The following is a 26,287-nucleotide window of genomic DNA, read 5'->3' as shown; positions in this document are numbered from 1 at the left end:
CCCTAAACAAACCAAGTAACAAAACCCCCAGGCCAAACGACGGAGATTCAAAGTCTGATACTGCCGTAGCCGTTCCAAGAGCACACTGCGATGGAGATCTGGAGACTCTTGCTGTGGGTCATGCCGGATTATACCAAGGATATATAATGCAGTATAAGCCCGCCGAGAAGATAGAAAAGGGGAATATCAACGCATATCTGCAATGAGTTTATCTCTTTATCTCTTGCCACAGAGATTCGGCGTGTGAGCTTTCACTTATCGCAAACTTGATACGGCTTTCCACAGACATTTTAGGGTCATTCCTTACCCCATGGGGTTGTCTTACATGTCATTGGTTGACCTAACTATCTAGACAACTAGAAGTCCCAAACGCTCGTTAGCGGAAGACTAGGACAAAAAAGGATGTCGGGAACGACGAACAACGTGGGGAACAGGCGGGACTTTATCTATGCACACTTAACCAGCGACTGTTGATACGCGGATAAGACACTCATCCCCAGCATGGTGCGGTTGCATAGCTATCAGAGTTTCTCTATCAGAGTATTAATCAAGTTTTGCAATGGAAAACGCTATCAAGCCGTCTAAGAGGGCACTGGCCAACCTCGAGTTGGAGTCACCCGCCGACTTGGAAGACAAGATCTCTCACCTTCCCTCCTACGATCCAGAAACATGCCCTGATGGTCTCATAGACCTGTCTGGTGCCACAAACATGCTCGTCGGCGACTTGATGGGGGAGCATATGGATAGGTTTGTGCAAGACTATCCTGTCGAAAATGGTTTGCCAGCCCTGCAGCCCTGCAGCCCGGACAGAACGTGCAGATGCTAACTGACTCTTACTAGCTCTTCTGTACGGGCCAGTGAACGGCCCTAAGGGTAAGGGGTTCCAGGCACACAGGGATGGTTTCATACATGTGTCCAAGCAACCAACAGAGCTGAACAGGAGTCGCTGATGGTTTGCTAACAGAACTCTCGCAGGCTGTGGCCCAGTTCATCAACCGCCGCTTTGCACCGGCCATAGCCGTCCAGGCAGGGGACATTCTAACGACTAACGGCGTCACTGCGCTCATCGATATGATGTCGTTCAACTTTTGTGAGCCAGGCGAAGCTGTCATGATGCTTACCCCGACCTACCTCATGTTTCCCCATGACCTCTGTGCTCGCACTGGAGTCCAAATGATTCCCGTGTCGACAGAGAGCATCCCGGATCAATACAACTCCAAGTATGCGGCCAGGGTGGTTGATAAACTTGAACAAGCGTATCTCACCTCCAAACGTTGTGGGGTGAACGTACGCGCTCTCCTCGTCTGCAACCCTTGTAATCCGACGGGACGCAGTTACTCTAAGGCATCGTTGCTCGAGATGGCTCGTTTCTGCGGCAGGCACAAGATGCATCTGCTGTCCGATGAAATCTATGCCATGTCGAGCTTTGAGCCCTTGGAGCCTGGACTAGACATGTTTTCATCCGTGCTAAGCATCGAGGATAGTCCCCATGACGGCGTCTTCAAAGAGAACATCCACTGCCTGTACGGTGCCAGCAAGGACTTCGCAGCAGGGGGTATCCGCCTGGGTTTCCTGGTGACGCGCAACGAGCTGCTCTGGAAAACATGTCGCCGTCTGGCCTTGTTTACCTGGGTCAGCTCCTACTCAACTGCCTTTTTCACCCATTTCCTGTCAGACGCAGAGGCCGTGGATGAATATCTCGCTGTCTACCAGAGTCGCTTGCGGACAAGCTACCTTGCGGCGAGCGATTCCTTCCACAAACATGGCATTCCATTCCAGCCCGCCAATAGCGGCATGTTTGTCTTTGTTGAGCTGACCGAGTGGCTCAAGTACTTTGACGCTCCGGATGTCAAGGGCCAAGAAGTCCAACTGTACTGCTATCTTGCCTTCCAAGCAGGCGTCCACCTTAACATGGGCCAGGTGAGTAGGGGTTTTTTCCAACTGGCTTTTTTAAACTATAGCTCACGTCACATCATAGATGTCACTGTCTCCTATACCTGGCTGTTTCAGGTTTGTCCATGCTGCTGGGAATACGAAAACAGTAGCACTGGCCATAGCGCGGATTAGAGAGGCACTGTCGAAGCTAGAGGTGAGAGGTCCTATCTTAGATTTGCATCTTACATCTGTCAGTAGCACGAGCGCGATAGAGTCAGTCGATGATGAGAAGGGCAAGGCGCCAGCCGCAGAGCCTAAACCGGGCCTTAGAGGTTCAATAATTCGTCTCCTTTCTTGCACTACGCACGGTGTGTAAGAAAAAGGTAGTTTGCGTTTAGGAAGCGGTCGCGTTAATTCTATACATGTAATATCTATAGGTAAACATGTAGAGATGATAATCCGTGTACTCTGTATACCCGGGGAGAGCGTGAAGGATATGTTGTTTTTGTAATTTACTTCGAACGGATAAAACGAGAACTCTTATATATATGTTTGTATGTTTCAAGTTCAATGCTACAACATATACACCGTTATAAATACATTATATGTTTCTTATTCTCACCTTACGTATCAGCATTCTTCATAGATCCTCATTTTCAACCACTTCGTACTGATATGCCTCGACTTTATCCTGTGACCTAGGCCAAAACTCGACTACAAACGGCGCGCTGCCCTCTCGAAAGACTTTGATCTTCAATGTCGCGCTGAATTGTGATCGCACAGTCAAATGCGTTGATCCACACTGCAGCTGAATACGGTCTCCGTCCTGTATCCCGGCCAGTTGTGCTCGGGAGCCCTGGATCAAGCCCTTCACGATGCGTGGTCCTTGGAGCAATGAGGTCTCATCAAATCCAAGCTCGAATTTTTCCAATTTTCGTTGAACAAGTCTAACTTGCCAGGGGAGCTGTTCCAGGCCGTGAACTCCTGGAACCAGCAGCTTGCCCTCTTTCATCTCAGTCACGAGCGTATCTGCTCTAGTTTCGTCGCCACCGAGCAACTGTGACAGACGTTGCAGGTAGTCTTCTACTCCAACACTCTCTCCGCCTTGCAGTCTGTCTGCAAGAGGCCCGACCAGATCGTCAATGGAATGTCCAGCAGTGCGAAGGAGGTCATTGACCTGGAGCGCAAAAGCGAACCCCCGCATATACGGCATGCGCTGTGCATCCGTCATGTTCCAGGTCACCTTCTGGACTCGTTCTAGCGACCAGGTAGCCAAAGGGTTCGTATAATAGGCAACCAGCTTCTCGTTGACCTGTTGCAAGTACTCCCGTGCCGACAGGAGGCCGAAGCGGAAGCGGAGGAGAACTTGATAGTACTCTGCAAGCCCTTCATGATACCAATTGTCGGCCACGCTCTCTCGGGTGAGTAGCACCCAGTTATGGACCATCTCATGTGCCAGCACAGCCTCGCGATCCTGCAGGCTCGGAGGACAATCTCGCTCCGAGTCGTCGTAACCGTACATGAAGGATCGTCGGAGTGCAGTCCCTGTTAATGAGCCCCGGAATGGGTTGTGCCGCAGGAAGATGCGATAGCTGTTCCCTCTGTCTCGGAAGAAAGCAGACATTTCTCGGAACAGCATCTGAAGGCGCGTTCCCAGCGGTAAAGGGTCAAATGTCGGAGTGCCAAACCAGTACATGTTGAAGACATCGGCCTCGTCTATATGCATGTAGTCGTCGGGAGAGGTCATCCGATGCAAGGGTCCCACGGCAAAGTACGCCTCCTGCACGCCAGAAGCAATACCAACAAGGCTCTTGGTCGCTATTTCGAAAGGACCCTCGCCGTCCCCCATCGACCATGCGGCCAACGTTCCCTGGGGACTTTTGGACAGATCCCAGCGGAGAGTCGTGAGGATTGTCACCTCCGGTTCGTTTGGCGGTGTTCCCAAGAAGGCCATGCCCGAGCCGATCAGCCCGCCTTGATCAACCCGGAGATCGAGGGCAGGACCGTTCTTTGTATCTCTCGAGACGAGCCGTGGAAGGGCTGTGTAGATAACGCTGACATTTCCAACAGTCGGGCGGCCAGTTTTCCAGACTCGGGCCGTGACTGGGCCAGACCTCTTGATACGCTCTGTTACCTGAAGTTCACCCTCGGCATCAGAAAACAAAACGCCAGCATCTGAGACGTATCCCATGTCGATGCTAACGGTATTAATGAACAGCTCAAAAATATCCTGGCCTTGTCGGAATGCTCGCCCCCAGATGACCTGATTCACATTGAGGGCTGAAGCGCTGCCCTGAGAGCCAGTGAACAGCGGTGTTAAAGTTACGTCGATGTTGGTGGATGCTATTGCTGTCTGTTGGGCCATTACCACGGCCGTCACAGAGAGAATCATAATTCGGCTAAATAAAGCCCTTGAGATGGGCAAGAGAACACCTTGCCGCATCTTGGATATTGCTGTTGAGTATAGTATACGCAGAGAACCCAAATCCATTCATAAGGAGAACACTTCAGAAGACGCTTAGGGCATAGATAAAAACATATTAACCTGAACTCTATGGCAAGTTTCGTATCGGAGATTCATCAATGCCTTGTAACTCGGCGTTCGCGGCATCTCTAGTGGCCATAGTTAAAGCAGGGCACTTGGCCGTCGTTCTCAATTACCAGATTAAGGCAGCCCCTGATAGGACCCCTGCTGAAAGTTCAGACCCTTGCTTCTGGAAATGAGCCTCCATGCTTTCAAGTAGTATTAGCCCCTCTAAAAACACTGTAGGGGCTTTAGGGACAGCCTGGAGGCAAAGACTCTAAGCCGCTGTGGGACCAGACGTGTAAACAACGGGTACGTGGACTGAGACAATAGTAATACCCGTTAGTCGATCAACTATGGCATCTTACTACACACGTACGTGCCCTTACTCACGGTCATCCGCAGCCTTTCGAATAAGACATTGGAGGAGAGCAAGAGCGGTGTAGCTACCCGACTGAATTTGTGTAATGTTCCAGTTCTGTTCGGCGTTCAGCTCGTATTCACTGCGCCTACACTATAAGTATGCCAATTGGTCACAATTGGCTATCATAGATCGGACTACCAGCCCAATTGAGAAGAATTGAGGCTGGTATTCCGTATCACCGCATCTATTGACAGCACGCTGGTAGCACCTGTACCTATCCTGTTGAATCCTATACTGCTCTTTTAACCCGACGCTGCTCCAAGTCTCCCTTACATTACATGTAGTCAGCCGGATCTGGATCATTGTCTCGGATCTATCGCTCAGCCTCAGAATCAGGGGATCCTCTAGGTTATTATTTTGCATAACCCAAAGGGTGTTCAATCAGACCGCTTGTTTGTCTACTAGGTAGAAGACACTTTGCCGGAACATTGTGCAGAATTGCCTGAATTTCCCGAATTTCACCAGTGTTGAGACTGCGTCTCTCAGAAACAAACAACGCATTACTCATCTCAAGAATAGGTCACCTATCTTTACAAACTAGAATATTCATTGCGGGTCAAAAAAATCGTACTGGCTGCTCGCCATCACGATCGATACAACGAGTGATCCTCCCTCGTTTTTGAGTGTATACATAACTAATTCGAACATCACTGATCTTTTTTCCTCTTTTCCTTTTGGAGCGAGCGACTGCTTTACTGTCTCGGAATTTTAAACCCACAGCTTGTAATGGTTGCTGTTCTACTGTTTCGGAATGCCAACACCAAAACTGCTGGTTGAAAGTGAAGCTCATCACTATGAACGTATATCTGGGTAGATGGTGGCGATGAAATTGGCGTTTCGGTTTAGCTTGACAATGTTATATCAAAGGTTCACGCACTCAAAATGAAAGTAGAGAGTAGAAGGCACACATACAGAGAGAAGGGGCGAGAGAGATGGCAGTTAAGGTGTGAATGGACATGAGCTATAGTCTACGAGGATGCAATACGTGACTGGTATGGTGTGCAACTGTAAAATAGTGGGATTTATTTCATCACCAACATAGGGGCAACTGATAGGATATTACTATCTTATTATTCTCTTATTAATACGCTGTTTCACGAACCCATGATCTCATTTCTGTCTTGGGTTCTCTGCTGTTTCACACACCAATGATATCACTGTTGTCTTGGAATATATGAGGATCTGAGACATCTGGTATATACATTTAAACCGCTGTCGCAGTACGGCTTTCAATCACCTTAATGTGATCTATCGACCACATCTTTCTCAAACTACACTTGAACTTACTATTTCTCTTCACATCTGATTTCTACCTCCGAAAGAGATACAACAATGACTATCAATGAAAGTGATAAGCTTGGTGGTCACAATGGTTTCCATGGCGCCGCCTTCGCCCGGCCCGATGGGGGCTTTCCTTCTCGCCCAGGGAATGCAGCCAACGAATGGTCGGAGAAAGAACCATTAACGCTGCATGAAGAGCAACGCCAGCTCAAACACTGGACGGACCAATTGCTTCTGAGTCGTCCTGCGGAATTCATTTGCGACATGCTACGCCCTGAGACTTTGTCTGGCCATGTTGATCAAGAAACCCTGCGGATCGAGGGCTCATTGTATAACAAAATGCAACAATATTGCGAGTCCCACCAAGTTTCTCCTTTCACAGTACTGCTGGCGGCTTTTAGGGCTGCTCACTATCGCTTGACAGGGATGGAAGACGCTACAATTGGCGTTCCCAAGGAGGGTCATCGGACTGAGGACTCGAGAAATGTGGCAGATGTTCTCCACAAGTTTCAATGTTTTCGTCTCATCATTGATGACGAAACATTTCAGGATCTGGTAGATCAAATTGAAACCACGGCGGCTAATATGAGAGCCAATCGAGATGTCTCTATTGAGAAGGTTGCCGCCCGCTTAGATCAAGAAAGAGATTTTCGCCGTCAGCCACTTCTACAGGTCGCCTTTTCATTCTATACTCAGGATGCTCCGCCACCGAGAACTTCTATGAGTTATGATACGGACCTTAGCTTCCAAATATTTGATAGCCATAACAGCCTAGAATGTTGTGCTATATTTTCTACGGATCTCTATGAAAAGGGGGCCGTGAACAACATTCTTTCTATTTTCCAGAAGACACTCGAGGGCTGCTTGTATGCGCCAACAACTCCTATCAAAGAAATATCTCTACTGGGGACTAAAGACATTGAAACACTCGACCAAATGGGTTTGCTTCGAGCCGACAGAACTGATTACCCCCGCGAACTTAGTGTGGTAGATGTCTTCCGGCAGCAGGTCTCGGGTAACCCTACTGGAGTGGCGATTAGAGATCGCTCTGGCTCAGTCACATATTTTGAGTTGGATGAAAGATCAAACAAAATTGCCTCTTGGCTTTTGAAGCAATCTTTAGCCCCGGAAACCCTAATTGGTGTTCTGTCATCAAGATGCTCTGAGACTATTATCGCTTTTATCGGAATCTTAAAGGCAGACCTGGCGTATTTACCGCTGGATACAAAGACTCCACATTATCGCATGAAATCCATTATTTCTTCTATGACAGGAAGAAAAATTATCTTCCTGGGCCCTGAAACGGAAGCTCCTGACGACATGGGCGAGATTGAATATGTACGCATATCTCAAGTTCTCCATGATACCGATGATAACAAAGATATCTCATGCGACCCCTCTGGTTATACTTCACCCTCTGCTACAAGCCTTGCCCATGTCTTGTTTACTTCTGGCTCGACCGGCCAGCCAAAAGGCGTCATGATCAATCACCGCGGCATTGTACGGCTTGCCAAAAGTAACATCATGACGCACGTTCCCTCTCACAGCATCACAGCACATATATCGAATATAGCTTTTGACGCTGCTACTTGGGAGATTTATAGTGCCATTCTAAATGGTGGTACACTGGTCTGCATTGACGAAACAACAGTACTGGACTATGCTTCCATGAGTGAGACATGTCTTCGTGAGAATATTCAAACTGCTCTATTTACAACGGCACTTTTCAAGACGTACGCTCAAAATGCCCCGGAAGTCGTGACCCGTCTCAGCGTGGTTTTTATTGGCGGCGAACGCCTTGATACCAACGACCTTCCCACAGCATTGAAAGCAATGCCCGGAAAGATTGTGAATCTGTATGGACCAACGGAAAACACGACGGTCAGTACAATGTACTGCTTGGAAGAAACTAAGCATTGCAGTAACGGTGTGCCTATCGGACGTGCAATCAGTAACTCCGGTGCAGTTGTCATGGATTCGAAGCAGTGTCTAGTTCCCTTGGGCGTCATAGGCGAGTTAGTCGTATTCGGCGATGGTCTTGCCAGAGGATATCTTGACCCGAAACTAGACGATGGACACTTCATGATGATTCGAATTGGCAACGAATTGGTCCGAGGCTATCGAACAGGCGACCATGTGCGCCAACGTTTAGATGGGCAGCTGGAATTCTTAGGGCGTATAGATGGACAAGTCAAGATTAGAGGGCAGCGTGTTGAGCTCAGGGAAGTCGAATGCGCCTTACGAGGCCACAAGCTCGTCCATGACGCGGTTGCTGTTCTTCTTCATGGCACTGCGAATGGGGACTCAGATAATGCTCACATTGCCGGATTTGTCACGATCGGCGCAGACCTTGAAGATGAAGCTCAGGATGGTGATGAACACCAGCTTGTTTCCACGTGGAAAGACCGATATGATGGCGACTCGTATACAGGATTCGATAACATTCAGATGGATGCTTACGGAAGAGATTTCACTGGCTGGACATCGATGTTTGACGGAAAGGACATCGACAAGGCCGAGATGAATGAGTGGCTTGATGATACAATAGCTACAATAGCCACAGTTCTCAACGGCGAGCCTCCAGGTCATGTGCTTGAAGTCGGTTCGGGATCTGGCATGATTCTTTTCAACATTCGTGATGGTCTGCAGAGCTATGTAGGACTTGATCCCTCCGAACGAGCCATCAATCTCATTGGAAAGATTTCAAAATCATTTCCCGAGCTAAATAACAAGGTGACTATGTACAAGGCCACTGCTGCAGATGTTCGCCGACTGGACATGGCTGCTACACCTCCTAACCTGGTCATTTTGAACTCAGTGGCTCAGCACTTCCCCAGTCAGGAATATCTGTACCGATTTGTCGAGGATTTGCTTCAAATCGGTACCAACATGACCCTTTTCTTTGGCGACATTCGGTCGTATGCACTGCATAAAGACTTTCTCGCTGCCCGTGTTCTCAGGACGGTTGGAGAAGAGGTCAAGTTGGATACGATCCGCCACATGGTGGCAGATATGGAGAAGGCAGAGTTGGAGCTTCTCGTTGACCCGGCTTTTTTCACCGGCCTGGCGCTGCGCCTACCAGATCGGATTGAGCACGCCGAGATCATACCAAAGAAAATGAGCGCCACGAACGAATTGAGCTGTTACAGATATACAGCAGTTGTGCATGTGAAGGCCGGCAGCCACCAAGCTTCTGCAGCTGCATACAAGCAGCATGTTCGACATATCCCTCAAAGCGACTGGATAGATTTCATGCAACAACATCTGGATCGAGAATCGCTCTTACGATTGCTCCGAGCATCATTCGACTCTTCTACGTCTACCCTTGCCATTAGCAACATCCCTTATACGAAGACCATACTTGAGAGGCACATGGTTGAGTCAATCAGGACTGATAAAAACAATGACTTTGGCGGAAATTGGGTCTCGTGCATACGCCAAAGATCCGAGAGCTGCTCTCATCTTGCAGTCACCGATCTACACGCTCTTGCTGAGGAAGTCGGATATTCCGTCGAGATTAGCTGGGCCAGGCAGTACTCCCAACGAGGCGGGCTCGATGCAGTCTTCCACAAGTATGCGCCAGATAAGAGAGGGAAAAGAATTTTATTCAACTTTCCTACTGATCATCAGAGTCGTCCATACCAATCCCTCAGCAGTCACCCTCTGAAACATCAAATTCAACGAAAAACCCAAGAGCAGCTCTACGAGCTGGTGAAGACACAGCTGCCTCAATACATGATACCCCAGACCATCACAGTTTTAGATCAAATACCCGTCAATGAAAACGGAAAAGTTGACCGCCGAGCTTTGGTAAACATTGTTCAGTCTCAGATAACAGAGCGTGCGTCGATACAGCAACCTACATCCGAAGTCGGACGACAGATGCAGGTTATCTGGGCCAAGGTCCTGCATATGGAGCCACAAGCAATCGGCATCAATGATAACTTTTTCAATCTTGGAGGAAACTCGATTGCTGCAATGAAGGTTGCTGCTGCGGCTCGAGATATTGGATGGAAGCTCTCAGTAGCTGATATCTTCTACAGCCCAACCCTATCTGATTTGTCAATGACGGCTTCCAAGTCTACCTCAATCATGACAAAGATCCCAGTAACTCCCAAAATAGGCTCTGTCGCGCAATCTTATGCGCAGGAACGCCTTTGGTTTCTGGAGCAGCTCTATCCTGGCTTGGAATGGCACTTGATTCCATGTGCAGTCCATTTTAGGGGGCCACTTCAACTAGATGCTCTCTCTTCTGCGCTTCTTGCCCTTGAAAAGCGACACGAAACCTTGCGGACAACATTCGATACCATTGAGGGCAAAAATGTACAGAAAGTACATCTATTCCAGCCAAATAAACTCAGAGTTCATAATATTCAGGCCGATCAGCCGAACAGTCTCGTAGAAGCGCTGCACAAAGAGCAAACGACTCCGTTTGATCTGCATGAAGTTCCAGGTTGGCGTGTATCTGTGTTCAAACTGGACGACGAACACCACGTGCTATCTATTGTTATTCATCATATCATATGTGATGGTTGGTCTCTTGATGTTTTACGCAAAGAGTTGGCCACTCTGTATAAGGCCGCCCTACACGGGAAGGACCCTCTCTCAGCCATTGAACCATTGGCTGTGCAATATAGTGACTATGCTCTTTGGCAGAAACAACAAGACCAAATTGATGAGCATAACCGCCAGCTCGAGTATTGGACAACACAACTTGAATCGGGTCGACCTGCAGAACTGCTTTGCGATAAGATCAGACCAGCTACGATGTCAGGTACGGCAGATCTCCAAGAATTCAGAATCGAAGGAGCAATCTATGAGAAGCTCCAGAAATTCTGCAGAGATTACCAAGCAACGCCATTCATGGTCCTTTTTGCGGTTTTCCGGGCCGCTCATTATCGGCTCACGGGCGCTGAAGATGCCACAATCGGGACGGCCAACGCAGGTCGTGACCATCAGGAGCTGAATGCTTTGATTGGCCTCTTTGTTAACATGCAATGTATAAGGACCAGGGTCGAAAATACTACAACGTTCGAGAATCTAGTTAAAGAAGTTCAGGCAATGACTATTGCGTCCTTTGCTCACCAGGATGTCCCATTCGAGAGAATTGTGTCGGCGTTAAGGAAAGAAAGAGACTTATCCCGCAGCCCACTCGTTCAAATTGTGTTTGCATTACATTCGCAGCTAAGCCTTGCGGAGTTTGCGTTAGAAGGTGTGGAAGCTGAACCAATCACACCGCCGATGACTTCAAGATTTGATCTCGAGTTTCACCTCTACCAAGAAAAAGACGCCTTGAAAGGACAAATAAGATTTGCAACTGATCTCTTCAACTTGAATACAATTGACAATCTGAAGTCGATCTTCCTTCGAATTCTAGAACAGGGACTCACCAGCCCAAATGTATCAATCGAATCGCTATCCTTAATGACGAAGGAAGAATACGCGAAGCTCGACTCTATGAGACTCTTGGAGATAGAATCAACCAATTACCCTCGTAATTGCAGTCTCGTCGAAGTCTTTCAGCAGCAAGCCGCTGCCAATCCGGATAAAGTGGCAGTGAGAGATGGCCCTATCAGTCTTACGTATTCCCAGCTGGATGAGAAGTCAAATCACCTGGCCCAATGGTTGCGCAGGCACTCATTTGCTCCGGAAACACTTGTTGGTGTTCTTGCTTCTAGATCCCATCTCACCATTATCACCTATCTGGGTGTACTCAAAGCCTGCTTAGCCTATCTTCCCCTGGACCCAACAAGCCCTCTGAGTCGAACCAAAGTCATTCTTTCGTCAGTCAAGGACTGTAGGCTAATTTTAGTTGGGCCTGATGCTGAGGATTATGCGACGCAGCTGGACAATATTAATTCTGAGAGCATCACAAGCATCCTCGAGTGTCCCATCTACGCCAATGGGGACCCTCAAATGTCACTCACCAACCTCTTTCCTGCACCAGATTATCTTGCATATGTCATGTTTACCTCAGGTTCAACGGGTCAGCCCAAGGGTGTCATGATCCAACATGGCGGTATTCTTCGACTAATCGAAAACAAGAAGATGGTCCAAGATCTACCAGATGCCGTAAACACAGCTCATATAGGAAGTGTGACTTTCGATGCATCGACGTGGGAAATTTATCCCACGCTACTGAACGGTGGTACTCTAATATGCTTCAGTTCTATGGAATTGCTGGATTATAAAACACTACCAAAAGCATTTGCCGATGAGAACATACAGTCGATGTTCATTACGCCTGCTTTATTGAGACAGTATCTTGTTCACTGCCCCGATCTGTTTCGTGGAATACATACACTTCATATTGGCGGAGACCGACTTGACACGCAAGACGCATTTACTACGATGAGACTAATCACTGGCAAAGTCTTCAACTGCTATGGACCAACTGAGAACACCTGTATCAGTACATATTTCCACATTTCTAGTCCTACTCCAGAGAATTGCGTTAATGGGGTATCTATTGGCCGTGCATTCCCGAATTCTGGAGCTTTTGTAATGGACTCACACCAGCAACTTGTTCCTCTCGGTGTAGTTGGAGAACTTGTTGTCACTGGCGACGGTCTTGCGAGAGGATATATTGATCCAAATCACGATCTAGACCGTTTCATCTCAATCAAAATTGCGGGGAAAGAGATGAGAGCTTATAGGACCGGAGATTACGTACGATACCGGCGAGAGGACGCGCAATTGGAGTTCTTGGGCCGAATGGACAATCAGATCAAGATCCGGGGTCAGCGTCTTGAGCTTGGCGAAATTGAGCATGCCATGCTCAGCTATAAGGCTGTCAATGAAGCCGTCGCAGTGATTCGAAAGGGTCAAGATGATGAAGCGAGTCAAGAAGCAACAATTCATGGCTTTATTACTCTTACGGAAGACGACAGTGCTGCCCAAGACCAGATTCTTGAAATGCTTCGTCAACAGCTTCCCTCCTATATGGTGCCACGGACAATCACCGTGCTTGACAAAATGCCCATCAATAGCAGCGGTAAACTTGATCGTCAAGCGCTTGCTAAGCAACGTGTTGATGGCAGATTGAAGAGACCAATACAACAGCAGCCATCAACCGAGGCCCAGCGACAACTTCAGTCAATATGGGCCAAAGTTCTGGCTATTGAGCCATCAGCCGTGGGATTAGATGACAATTTTTTCCTTTTAGGCGGAAGCTCAATTGCCGCGATGATAGTGGCCGCTGAAATTCGGAAAGCTGGCTACCATGTAACTGTTGCTGATATTTTCAACCATCCAGCCCTTCGTGATCTATCCAGCCAAGTTCAACCGATAGCAAGTCGTGCCACAGAAATATTTGCACCCTTCTCTCTCTTGGGTAACGGGTTTAACAAGATGGAATTCTTACAAGAGCTTTCGAGTCAATATAGCATAGACCCTACGCTTGTTCAAGACGCATACCCTTCTACATCTTTGCAAGAGGGCCTCTTATCCCTCACCTCTAAGCAAGCTACCGGCTATGTTATGCGGGCAGTTTTCAAACTATCATCGTCAGTCAATGTGGAGAAATTACGAGACGCATGGCAAACAGTCTTTTATTCCTTGCCCATCTTACGCACCAGGCTTATCCAGCATAACACACATGGTACTGTACAAGTTGTCGTGGACGAAAGGATCCAATGGGCCAGCGCATTTAACTTGGATGAATATCTAGAGGCAGACGCTAAACGCCAAATGGGGCCTGGAAAGCCACTTACAAGATATGCCGTTGTTCAAGATACTTCTGGACTGGATAGGTGGCTTGTCTGGACGGTTCATCATGCTCTTTATGACGGATGGTCACTGCCACTTATCCTAGATTCAGTAAGGAAGGTCTACCAAGGCAGCAAACTGAATCCAGGACCACAATACCAGGCATTCATTAACTATATTACGCATCAAGACCATGCTCAGACCACCAGATACTGGAAGGAGATGTTGGATGGCAGTGGATGCGTCTCCTTCCCGACACTGCCTCCTTTTATAGACCAACCTGCAGCTGATAAATCTGTTGAGTACTCCATTTTACAACCACGGCAAAGACTCTCTGGTGTAACGACATCTAATTTAGTCCGCGCCGCATGGGCTCTTGTGGTAGGAAGAACAACTGCTGTCGAAGAAGTTGTCTTTGGCGCGACAGTATCTGGGAGGAATGCACCAGTAGACGACATTGGCATGATGATTGCACCAACTTTCGCAACAGTCCCAATACGGATTAGGTTGACTCGCGCTCACAGCGTGGGCGAATACTTGACAATGGTGCAGGAACAGGCAACAGAGATGATTCCGTATGAGCAGACGGGCTTACAGAGAATTGCTGCCGTGTCTCCGGAGGCAAAGCATGCTTGTAGATTCCAGACTCTCCTCGTCATCCAGTCACAGCCCGTCGGTGAAGCAAGTGTGCAAGACGGGGTTCAGTTGGACAAAGACTACACACAAGGACGGCCAGCCGATACCTACGGATTGGTTCTTGAACTAAACATTATGGAAGATTCCATCCAAGTCTCAGCATCGTTCGATTCCAGGATGATTGAACCCTTGATGGTAAAGAGCTTACTGGAACGTCTCGACAACGTCATGAATCAGCTGGACCAGGCAAACTCAGAGCACCCATTATCTCAAGTTGTAATGACATCATCTCAAGATCTAAAGCAAATTTGGGATTGGAATCGGACTGTCCCTTCGACGATACACAGATGCCCCCACGAGCTAATTGAGGAGCGATCAAAGGCCTATCCTGCCTATCCTGCGGTTTGCGCTTGGGATGGAGAACTCACCTATGGGGAGCTCATGCGCCTTGCAGATAGTCTTGCTCAGTACCTAACTTCACTGCAGCCAAATGATGCAACAATCATCCCGATCTGCTTTGAGAAATCTCTGTGGACGATAGTTGCGATATTTGGAGTTCTGAAATCTGGGGCGGGCTTCGTCCTCCTTGACCCATCGCTCCCGGAACAGCGACGACAAGCAATCATTCAACAAGTTGAACCAAAATTTGTATTGTGTTCAGCCTCGCAGGAAGCATCATGTGTAGGCCTGGCGCCTAAAGTCATCGCCATCACTCCACAATTCTTTGCAATGCACTCGCAGGTCCAGACGCAGGTCCATTCGCAACTCCGCCGCTGCAATCCGACTTCACCGATGTACATGGTATTCACATCAGGAAGTACTGGAACACCGAAAGGCGTTGTTGTTACCAATGAAAATTATGCAACGGCGCTCGAACATCAAAAATTGGACTATGGGCTCACCAAGGCCTCGAGGTTTTCTAGCATTGCATCTTATAGTTTTGATGCGTCGATTGAGGGCATTTTCCGCCCCTTATACGTTGGTGGGTGCTCATGCGTGCCGAGTGAGCATGACATTAGATCCGATCTCGCCCGAAGCATGAACGTTCTGAAGATAAATTCTTTGATAACGATACCTTCGGTGCTTCGTTTGCTATCCCCAAGTCAAGTACCTGGTCTGAGGACCATACTGATAGGAGGAGAAGCTGCCTGTCGCCAAGATGTTGAAGAATGGTGGGGCAAGGCGAAGATTATCAATCTATACGGTCCCAGCGAGTGCTCTCCTGTAACTGCCATTAATAATTCGGCCACGAGCCCTGAAGCTGTCTGCAATATCGGGATGGGAGTTGGATTGGTGACCTGGGTCGTGGATCAAGATGACCACAACACTCTAGTGGCTCCTGGATGTGTAGGTGAGCTTGTTATCGAAGGCTCTCCGGTTGGTCCGGGATATTTCAACGATCCAGAGAAAACTGCAGCAGCATTCATCAAAGACCCTATGTGGCTTTTGAAAGGTGTGCCGGGGCAGGTGGGACGACACGGTCGAGTTTACAAGACAGGCGATTTGGTTCGCTACAACATGGATGGGAGCCTGAGATACATCGGCCGAAAAGACTTTCAGAGAAAGATCCGAGGCCAGCGTATAGAACTCGGTGAGGTGGAGCATCAATTGGAGAGTTTGTTGAATCACCCAGGTCAAATAAAAGCAGATATCATCGAGCCTCAGGGCGACAATTCGAGCTCGATGCTCGCAGTGTTCATCCAAAAGACAGATGCTCAGGTTTTGGTTCAGGATGGCACCAAGGACAACGATGTATCTATATCAGCGATGCCATCACATGTAACCCATAGGCTGTCCGAGAGATTGCCTCATTACATGGTGCCCACAGTCCTCTTCACTCTGAATAACATGCCCAAGAATGCATCAGGAAAAACTGATCGTCAAAAACTACGCCAAATAGGTGCCTCCTTTACAAACAAACAGCTAGCTGAAATGCAAACAGCCAGAGACGAGCCAAAGCAACCTGCGAGATCGCAAAAGGAGCGACAGATTCAAGAAATATGGGCAAGCACGCTGGGGATTGATGCAGAATCAATCGGTCTTGATGATAGCTTCGTTCATCTGGGAGGCAATTCCATCACAGCGATGAAGGTTTCTGGAGAAGCTCGCAAATACGGAATAGAACTTCGCATTACCGACATATTTGGTCGTCAAACGTTGCGCGGCGTAGCAGAACAGGCTTCTGTATTAAAAGGCTGCGAGGATACAATTCCGTGCTTACAGCAGTCTGGGCATGTGGAGCAATCGTTTGCCCAAGAACGCCTATGGTTCCTAGACCAACTTCACTCCAATCTGCAATGGTATATGATGCCGTTGACGTTTCGTTTACGGGGACCGCTCCAATATGATGCTTTGGAAGCTGCTCTACAGGCAATTGAGCGACGCCATGACACTCTGCGGACCACATTCGAATCAAGGGACGGCATCAACATGCAGCTGGTGCACGCTTTCCAGCCCCGTAAGCTGAAAGTGACGGAGATACCATCTTCGAATGACGAGTATCTTACCCAGATGCTAGAGCTAGAACTAACAAAACCATTCGACCTTGGGATTGAACCTGGTTGGAGGGTGACACTTTTCAGGTGCTCAGATGACGATCATGTCTTGTCAATCATCATGCACCATATAATATCTGATGGCTGGTCAGTTGATGTTTTACAAAGAGACCTGGCAGCCTTCTATTCTGCAGCTCTTCTAGGTGACGAAGATCCAACCTCTTCAATTGGTCCGCTACCTATTCAATACACCGACTATTCAGTTTGGCAAAAGCAACAGGATCAGGTTGAGAGTCATAAACATCAACTGAACTTTTGGGTTGAACACCTGCAGTCAAGTGTTCCCGCAGAGCTGCTTTGTGATAAGCCAAGGCCACAGTCTCCTTCAGGGGCAGCAGATATTCACGACATTAGAATCGACGGAGCTCTGTATCATGATTTGCAGGCTTTTTCTAAACTCCATGGCGTGACTCCATTTGCCGTATTGTTAGCGGCATTCAGAATTAGTCAATATCGCCTAACAGGTGCTACGGATGCTACTATAGGCATTCCCAACGCCAATCGAAACCGTTGGGAAGTAAAAGATCTAATCGGATTCTTTGTCAATATGCAATGCATTCGCACAATTATAAACGGACAATCTTTTGAAACGCTCGTTAGCCAAGTCCGAGATGAGATGTTGTTATCTTTTGCGAATCAAGACGTGCCATTTGAAAAGGTCGTGGCAAGCCTAGAAAAAGATAGAGATTTGTCCCGCCACCCCCTGGTGCAGATTGTCTTTGCCCTTCATTCACAGCGAGACCTCGGAAAACTCAAACTTGAATCTATCGATGCAGAGCTTATTGCTCCTGCAACTACCACCCGATTCGATCTCGAGTTCCATTTCTTTCAGGAAGACGAGGCTTTGCAGGGCCAGGTGATTTTCTCAACAGATCTGTACTACAGCGACACAATTAGCAATATGATAGCCATCTTCCGTACCGTTCTAGAACTTGGTATTGCTTCTCCTACCATGGCAGTCGACTCTCTGGCGCTGCTCAGAGACGACGATTTACTCAAGATGAGACAATTAGGAATATCTCATATCAAACAGACAGACTACCCGCGAGACTCCAGCATTGTTGATGTCTTCAGTCAGCAAGTAGTTAAGCAAGCCAACAAAGTGGCAGTAAAAGATTCGACTAGTCAATTATCATATAGCGAATTGGATGAGAAATCTACGATGCTAGCGAGTTGGCTGGCACGTCGTGCGCTATCTCCAGAGACATTGGTCGGAGTGCTCGCGAATCGATCATGCCTTACAATTGTCGCATTCTTAGGAATAATTAAAGCCAATCTCGCCTATCTGCCTCTGGATACAAGAACTCCGGCCGGCCGTATGGAGACAATCTTGTCCTCTATACCAGGTCGCAGGCTTGTCTTGCTCGGACCTGGGGTGGAACGCCCAACCTTATCCCTCCCCAACACCGATTTCGAATTCGCTTCAATTGAACAAATTATAGACGAAATGACTCAAAAAGCGGTGCAACCCCTCGCATTAGCAAGGCAACCTTCTGCAACAAGCCTGGCATATGTCATGTTCACTTCTGGATCAACCGGTCTGCCCAAGGGAGTGATGATTGAGCATCGAAGCATCCTTCGAACTGCAGAACTATTCACCGAAATGCAACACCTTTTGCCTAAATTAGTTATTGCGCATGCCTCAAACATCGCATTTGATGCCTCGACCTGGGAGATATATACCGCTTTGCTAAACGGGGGGACATTGATCTGCCTTAGTCACTCGACATTATTAGATTGCCGGATCCTGAGAACAGCCGTTGAAGAGGAATGCATTCAAGCCCTATTCATTACACCCGCTCTACTTAAACAACATCTTTTACATCGCCCATTTCCGATTAGTGAAATAGAGGTACTATATGTCGGAGGAGATCGTCTTGATCCTCGCGATATTGCGATTGTAAAGAGCCTTACACAAACAAAAGTGGTATGTGTTTACGGGCCAACCGAGAACACCTCTTACAGCACGCTATACGAGATCCCAGATGAAGAACTTATGACCAATGGGGTCCCTATAGGCCACCCATTAAGAAACTCCGGCGCTTATGTGGTGGATTCGCAGCAACAACTGGTGCCTCTTGGAGTTATTGGCGAACTCTTAGTGACAGGCGATGGTCTCGCTAGAGGGTATTTAGATACACAACAAAATTTAGGCCGATTCATCTCTTTTAAAGTAAATGGGGAAACAACCAGAGGCTATCTCACGGGCGACTATGTGCGATATCGCTGTGACGGACAGCTGGAATATATTGGCAGGAAAGATGGGCAGATCAAGATTCGAGGCCAGCGTGTGGAATTGGGAGAAATTGAACATACTATGAGAATCCACAGATCTGTTGACGACGCAGCTGCGGTTTTGATACAAAAAGAAGGCGGTGATACAAGTGAGCCACAAATTGCGGGATATGTTACACTGCGCGACGAGAATGACGGTGGAGCAGTTGATGATACACAGGAATATAAGCAGGTTAAGGAGTGGGAAGAGCGTTTTGACGTCGAAACATACGAGTCCCTCACTGATCTACATCCTGAAAAGCTCGGAAGAGACTTTGTTGGATGGACATCCATGTACGATGGCGAGAACATTGACGAGACTGAAATGAATGAGTGGTTAAATGACACGATGGATGCGATACTTGGCAGCAATCCCGCTGAGCATGTGTTGGAAATAGGTTCGGGTTCTGGAATGATTCTGTTCAATCTCACAGACACGTTGAAGTCATACGTCGGCCTTGATCCATCGGAGCGCGCTGTCAACATGATATCCAGCCACCTCAAAAGCTTTCCAGCTCTGAAGGAGATGACAAAGATATACAAGGCAACTGCCGCAGATGTGAATCGACTGGAAACATTCGCCGCAACAGAATTCGCTATATTCAATTCGGTTGTGCAATATTTCCCTAGCCAAGATTACTTATTCAAAGTCATTCAGAGTCTTATTAGTCTCGGTGGCGTCAAGACAATCTTTCTCGGCGATATCCGCTCTTACGCACTTCACAAAGACTTTTTGGCTTCGAGAGCGTTGCACTTATTAGGTGGTCGTGCGACGCCTGAAGAAGTGGCACGAATTATTTCCGACATGGAGCGAGCAGAGTCGGAGCTACTTGTTGATCCTTCATTTTTCACTGCCTTGCCAAGCAGGTTACAGGGTATAAAGCATGTAGAGATTTTACCGAAGAAAATTCACGCAACCAACGAACTCAGTTGCTATCGCTATGCTGCTATTCTTCATCTGACTTTGGAAAGTGATCGGCAAGTTGTTGAGATTGAAGATCACAAATGGATAGACTTTGAGACGCAGGGCTTGGATGCTGAGGCATTGAAGAAACTGCTACAGGATCCTTCATCTCCATCCATTCTACCAGTAGCCAATATTCCCAACGGAAAGACAATTCTTGAGCGGCATATCGTTGCATCACTATCCGATCAGACCCGGAATGAGACAAGCTCATGGCTCCCTTCAGTTTATAAAATGGCCGCAGCCCATTCGTCACTATCCGCGATCGACCTAGTCTCCATTGCTCAAGACTCGGGATACCAAGTCGAAATCAGCTGGGCTCGTCAACATTCTCAACGCGGCGGACTCGATGCTGTGTTCTACCGTGATGAATCTAGGGAAAGCAAAACCAAAAGCCAAACGCGAAGACTCTTCCAATTCCCAACCGATCATCTTGACCGACCCTACCATTCCTTTACCAGCCGCCCCTTAAAACATTACCTTCGGCAAAAGATCCAAGACGAAATCAAAGATCTCGTACAGTCACAATTGCCACATTATATGGTACCTCACGTCATCACGGTGATAGACCAAATGCCCATAAATGAGAATGGCAAAGTAGACCGTCGATCCCTTGTCAAGAGCATGTCAACGCAAAGGGCACGAGCGATAGCACAGCCGACTTCAGACAACGAAAGGGAAATGCAACGAATATGGGCTGAAGTTTTAAATATAGCCCCCGAGAGCATTGGAACTAATGACAGCTTCTTCTTCCTTGGAGGAAGCTCGATAGCCGCCATGAAAGTCGTCGCCGCGGCCGGCAAAGCTGGATATGAGCTCTCCGTTGCAGACATCTTCCGTACCCCGAAGCTAGGGGAACTCGTCTCCTACAGCTTTCAGCGAATCACCAAGGCCACGAAACTAGTCAAACCGTTTGAGTTGTTCAAGGCTCTTGATATAAGTTCCTTTAAAAGAGATGTAGCAAAACAATATCAGCTACAGCCCGCCAAGATTGTTGATGCATACCCTTGTACTCCTTTACAGGAGGGTCTATTAGCCCTGACCTCCAAGAGACAAGGCGACTACGTGATGCAAGCAGTCTTTAGCATTCAGCCGGGGGTAGTAGTTGAGAAACTACGTCAGGCATGGGAAACTGTCTACAAAGCGTCGCCACTTTTGCGCACTCGAATTGTTGAGCACGTTGATCTCGGCATTGTACAGGTAGTAATCGATGAGTCGCTTCCTTGGGTTGAGGCAACATCCCTAGAGGAGTATCTCGAGACTCTACGGGAGCTACCAATGGGCATCGGCCAGCCACTATCCACCTTTGCTCTGGTCAGTGATACTACGGGGACACCTAAATGGCTAGTATGCACTATGCACCACGCTTTATATGATGGGTGGTCTCTCTCTCTCATCATGGATGCTGTGGGCAAAGCGTACCGAGACAAGCAAATAGAACTAGGAAGCCAATTCCAAGCTTTCATCAAGTTTATCAAGGAGCAAGACGAAACCCAAACGATAAACTACTGGGAGACGTCTCTGGGAGGCTACGATGCTCTGCCATTTCCAGCTCTGCCGTCATCAGTCACAGAAGCCAGGACAGATACATTCGTAGAACACACTATCCCTCTTCCACAGACCCGATCAGACATCACCACGTCGAGTCTGATCCGTGCCGCATGGGCTTTAGTGATTAGCCGGATGACCAACACAAAGGATGTGGTTTTTGGAGCCATTGTTTCCGGCAGAAACGCGCCTGTGTCTGGCATAGACACACTGGTTGCTCCAACATTTGCAGCTGTGCCTGTCCGTATCAAGTATTCCGCCACTCAACATGTTTCGGCATATCTAGAGGCAGTTCAGCAGCAAGCTACGGACATGATTCCGTTTGAACAGTTTGGATTATCTCGCATATCTCATACGTCTCCAGGCGCCAAGGCGGCATGCAAGTTCCAAACGATACTGGCAATTCAACCCGAGGAAATGAGTGAAATCCCGAATATTTTAGGAAAGCTTCTAGACGATAATCACGACACGCAGCGGTCAGACCCATATGGCATCTCTCTTCAAATACAGCTTGGCCAGGAAAGAATCCTAGTTTCAGTAGGATACGACTCCCGAGTCATTGAGCCGTGGATGATTGACAGGCTACTGGCTCAGCTTCAAAGTGCTATGCACCAGTTGGACTGTGCAGACCCCTCCCAGACACTATCAGAAGTCGATCTGGCCACACCTGAAGATCTTGAGCAGATCTGGAAATGGAATGCAACAGTTCCACCACCGGTAGAGCGATGTATTCATGATATTGTCGAGGAGAGGGTCATTGAATCACCAACTGCAGAAGCCATTTGCGCCTGGGATGGCACCTTGACTTACGAAGAGCTATCCCGTTTCTCTACAAAATTAGCAGTACATCTATTAAGCCTCGACGTCGGGCTGAACATGACGATACCGCTCTTCTTTGAGAAATCCATGTGGACTACTGTCGCAATGCTCGGCGTGTTAAAGACTGGTGCAGCATTTGCTCTTTTGGATCATTCCATCCCAGATGAACGCCTTCGAGCAATGCTCAGTAAAATCACCACAAAGTTGATGCTGTCATCGAAAGCATTGGAGGGCTTGGGATCCAAATTATCCAGCAGAGTACTGGCAATTGACTCGGCATTCTTCGCCAATCTCCCCACACAATCCCAAAATTTGCCATCCTCCCCACCCCTTTCATCCCCCATGTATACGGCTTTCACCTCGGGCAGCACCGGAACTCCAAAGGGCGTGGTAATATCCCACGGAGCATTTTCATCGGCTGTTCACTACCAGTCCGGTGCCATGGGCTATGACTCTTCTGTCAGAGCTTACGATTTTACCGGCTATGCGTTTGACGTCGCAATTGGGACGGCATTCATGACTCTCGCATCTGGAGGGTGTTTGTGCGTGCCATCAGATGCAGACCGAAAGAATAATCTCACATCATCTGTGGTGGCGACCAAGGCCAACCACCTTGATCTGACGCCCTCTGTGGCTCGCACGCTTCAGCGAGAGCGTCTCGTCGATCTCAAAGTCTTGGTTCTCGGCGGTGAGGTTGCCAGTCATGGTGATTTTCAAGGCTGGCCCAAAGGGGTCTCTATATTGAACCTATACGGCCCATGTGAATGCACACCCACGAGCACTATTCGGCGTTACCCCCAGGATAATACTAACCCTTTAAACATTGGCTTCGGTATGGGAACAGTCACATGGATAACAGACCCGGATAATTCACAAAGACTGTCACCTATTGGGGCCATCGGCGAGCTTGTTCTCGAGGGTCCTCTAGTCGGCCTCGGTTATCTTGGAGAGCCGGAAAAGACCGAGTCGGCTTTCGTCAACGATCCCGCCTGGTTGCTTCATGGTACATCTGGCAATCTTGGACGGAAAGGTCGGTTGTATAAGACAGGTGACTTAGTCCGATATAGCTCGGATGGCAGCCTCGTATTCGTGGGGCGCAAAGATACACAAGTCAAGATTCGTGGTCAACGAGTTGAACTCGGCGAGATTGAAGAGCGTTTGAGGGATTCCGTTCCAAATCTGAAAGACGTCGCTGTCGAAGCAATTACGCGACATGATGGGGCTCCGAGTGATCGATTGGTAGCATTTATATCCTTCGATGAGCGATGTGAAGCAAGGGAAGATGGATATGGCAAAGGGGTCACAGAAAACTTCAAGACACCACTCAATGCCCGTTTGATAGATTTGCCTCAGCAGGTGGAGGATTTGCTATCTGCGAGCTTACCTGGGTACATGATTCCAACGGCTTACTTTGCACTTGATCACATCCCAACCACGCATTCTGGCAAGACGGATCGTCGTCTCCTGCGCAAGATTGGATCTACCCTCACAGCAACGCCGACTGCCGAGCCATGCAGTGTCCCTTCAGATCTTAAGCGTGCTCCATCTACAGAGATGGAACGACTGTTACATACGACTTGGGCACAGTTTCTAGGCATTGAACCCCACACCATAGGAGTCGATGATAGCTTCTTTCGACTTGGAGGAGACTCCATTTTGGCAATGAGAATTTCAGCAATAGCTCGCACTGAAGGAATTGACATCTCTGCCAGCGACATCTTTCAGGAAAAAACGATTGCGAAAATTGCAGCAGCCGCCCGTGTGCAAGAACTCAAACAAGAATCGTCATCATCATCACCGTTTTCGTCTCCGGAGACCATTCTAAGCGTGTACAAACGACTTCCACCGCACATAGAGGTTTCCAGTGTCAATTCTATTGAAGATGTATTGCCATGTATCGCAATACAAGAGCGCATGCTTGAGGCGCGGGCAAGGAATCCACAAATCTATGTAACCGAACTTGGCTTGGAGATCAGGTCGCGAGACAACGACTCGGTCGAATTCCAACGGATTCAGCAAGCATGGAAAACTGTTGTACGACACCATAGTTTACTACGTGCCGTGTTTGTACGCAGAACTCCAAAGGAAGGTGGATCATACCAGATCGTTCTCAAGGATCCGGTTCCAAGTATTTCCCTCTTGCGGCAAGAATTTAGACGCTCGGCACGAAACAAACAATTTACGGGAGCCTCGTTCTCTGATTCTAGTCTACAGCACCATCTATCTGTCTATCAGACGGATGAGACGCGCGCCTATCTCCATTTTGAGTTCAACCATGCCCTTGCAGATGGCCAATCTTTCGACATCCTTGTCCGAGATTTCCAGCTTGCGTACGACAATCATCTTGAAATTCATTGTCCACCGTATTCGAGATTCCTCCAATATGTTATGCCACAGTCTCATGAACATGAACAGAGTCGTCACCACTGGGCGAATTATATGAACGGCATTGAACCTTGCTTGCTGCCTGCCTCAACACAGCCTGCAATCGACCCACAGGGCACTTTCAGTATTGATGTTACTGACCTAGATGCGAAGAAAATCACAAAATTCTGCGCAGAGCGAGAAGTCTCCCTGGCAAACATCCTACAAGTTGCTTGGGCCCTCGTGCTGAGGCGCTGGACAGGATCGCAAGCTCCGTGCTTCGGTAACATTGTCTCGGCGCGAGATGTCCCAGTTGATGGAGTCAGCGAAATGATGGGTCCTATATTCTATCTAATGCCAAGCCAAGTGCAGCTAGATGATGATTGCGCTGTTTTGGACATTTTGAGGAACACCCGTGAAGAGTTTGTGCAAAACGCGAAGCATCAAGCTTACTCTGTGACCCAACTTTGGCGTGATTTGGGAGCCCGTGGCTCTGACAAAATGTTCAACACAGCCTTGTCTATCGCTAGACAAACAGGAGCGCTCCAAGAGGCATGTGACGGGCATACATTCGAAGTACGAGATGCTGTTGACCCAGTAGAGGTATTTAATTCAACGCCCATTTATGATAAGTGACTACAAGCTAACAGGGACACAGTACGCCGTTTACGTTAGAGGCGCACTCGGTGATGAGTGCGTATACCTTTCATTGGAGTTCTGGGAAGAGCACACGTCCAGAGCAGATGGTAGAAAGATGGCAGCTGAATTGGGCAAAGCAACATCACTCATTGTATCGCACCCCGAGCGTGATATACGGAGCCTTATTAATGACGTATCCAGTGAGAGCATGTAATTCACAGGAAAATATATAGATTAAGATTAGATAGTAATGGTGGTCTTTTATCCATGGCTGCTAATAAGATCCCCAGTTAGAGATATGAATTAGAAAATCGCTCATATGGCATCTATGTAATCAGCACAGAATGCAGCTCTCTGAACGCCATCAATCAACTTTTGGTTTGGAATCCGAAGAGTTTATGCAGTCCATACACCTTCTATGTCTTCCTGTGACTCTTCTCGTAGCAGTTTCCTCGGCTTATTACCACGATGATCGATTCACAACACGCAGCTTTAAAGGCTCGTGTCAAGCTACCTTATTTTAATCCATTACTGCTTCTATTCGGAATTACTGTCCATAGCTTCCGATTATGCCCCTCACGCTTGCCGCCCCTGATCGTCTCATCTACCAGGGGCATTGAAACTCCCAGGCCATGGGCCCGCCTCGAGCCGCTCAGTGGAGAAGCAAATACGCGTAT

At 48.1% G+C, this 26,287-nt stretch overlaps 3 protein-coding genes across 3 annotated transcripts; 2 read left to right on the top strand and 1 right to left on the bottom strand.

The window, feature by feature from the left end:
* The first annotated feature begins 440 nt into the window (after positions 1–440).
* Positions 441–2,440, top strand: V8C40DRAFT_245832 (pyridoxal phosphate-dependent transferase). Its single transcript, XM_083215989.1, has 4 exons — positions 441–776; positions 841–873; positions 965–1,920; positions 1,979–2,440. The coding sequence occupies exons 1-4, from the start codon at positions 560–562 to the stop codon at positions 2,249–2,251; spliced, it is 1,479 nt and encodes a 492-aa protein (XP_083073263.1). The 5' UTR covers positions 441–559; the 3' UTR covers positions 2,252–2,440.
* Positions 2,441–2,515: 75 nt separating this feature from the next.
* Positions 2,516–4,318, bottom strand: V8C40DRAFT_275029 (uncharacterized protein; the record flags this gene model as incomplete). Its single annotated transcript, XM_083220661.1, has 1 exon — positions 2,516–4,318. One exon carries the CDS (start codon positions 4,316–4,318, stop codon positions 2,516–2,518), a length of 1,803 nt encoding a protein of 600 aa, XP_083073262.1.
* A 1,837-nt stretch (positions 4,319–6,155) lies between these two features.
* V8C40DRAFT_287683 (uncharacterized protein) lies at positions 6,156–26,223 on the top strand (the record flags this gene model as incomplete). The annotated part of the gene is made up of 3 exons (XM_083222759.1): positions 6,156–15,429; positions 15,592–25,574; positions 25,630–26,223. 3 exons carry the CDS (start codon positions 6,156–6,158, stop codon positions 25,822–25,824), a joined length of 19,452 nt encoding a protein of 6,483 aa, XP_083073261.1. The 3' UTR covers positions 25,825–26,223.
* Positions 26,224–26,287: the final 64 nt, after the last annotated feature.

Source organism: Trichoderma camerunense (genome assembly GCF_050948025.1).
Source record: "Trichoderma camerunense strain CBS 138272 chromosome Unknown V8C40scaffold_9, whole genome shotgun sequence".
Lineage (NCBI taxonomy): Eukaryota > Fungi > Ascomycota > Sordariomycetes > Hypocreales > Hypocreaceae > Trichoderma > Trichoderma camerunense.
This window is presented reverse-complemented; position numbering and strand designations above follow the sequence as displayed.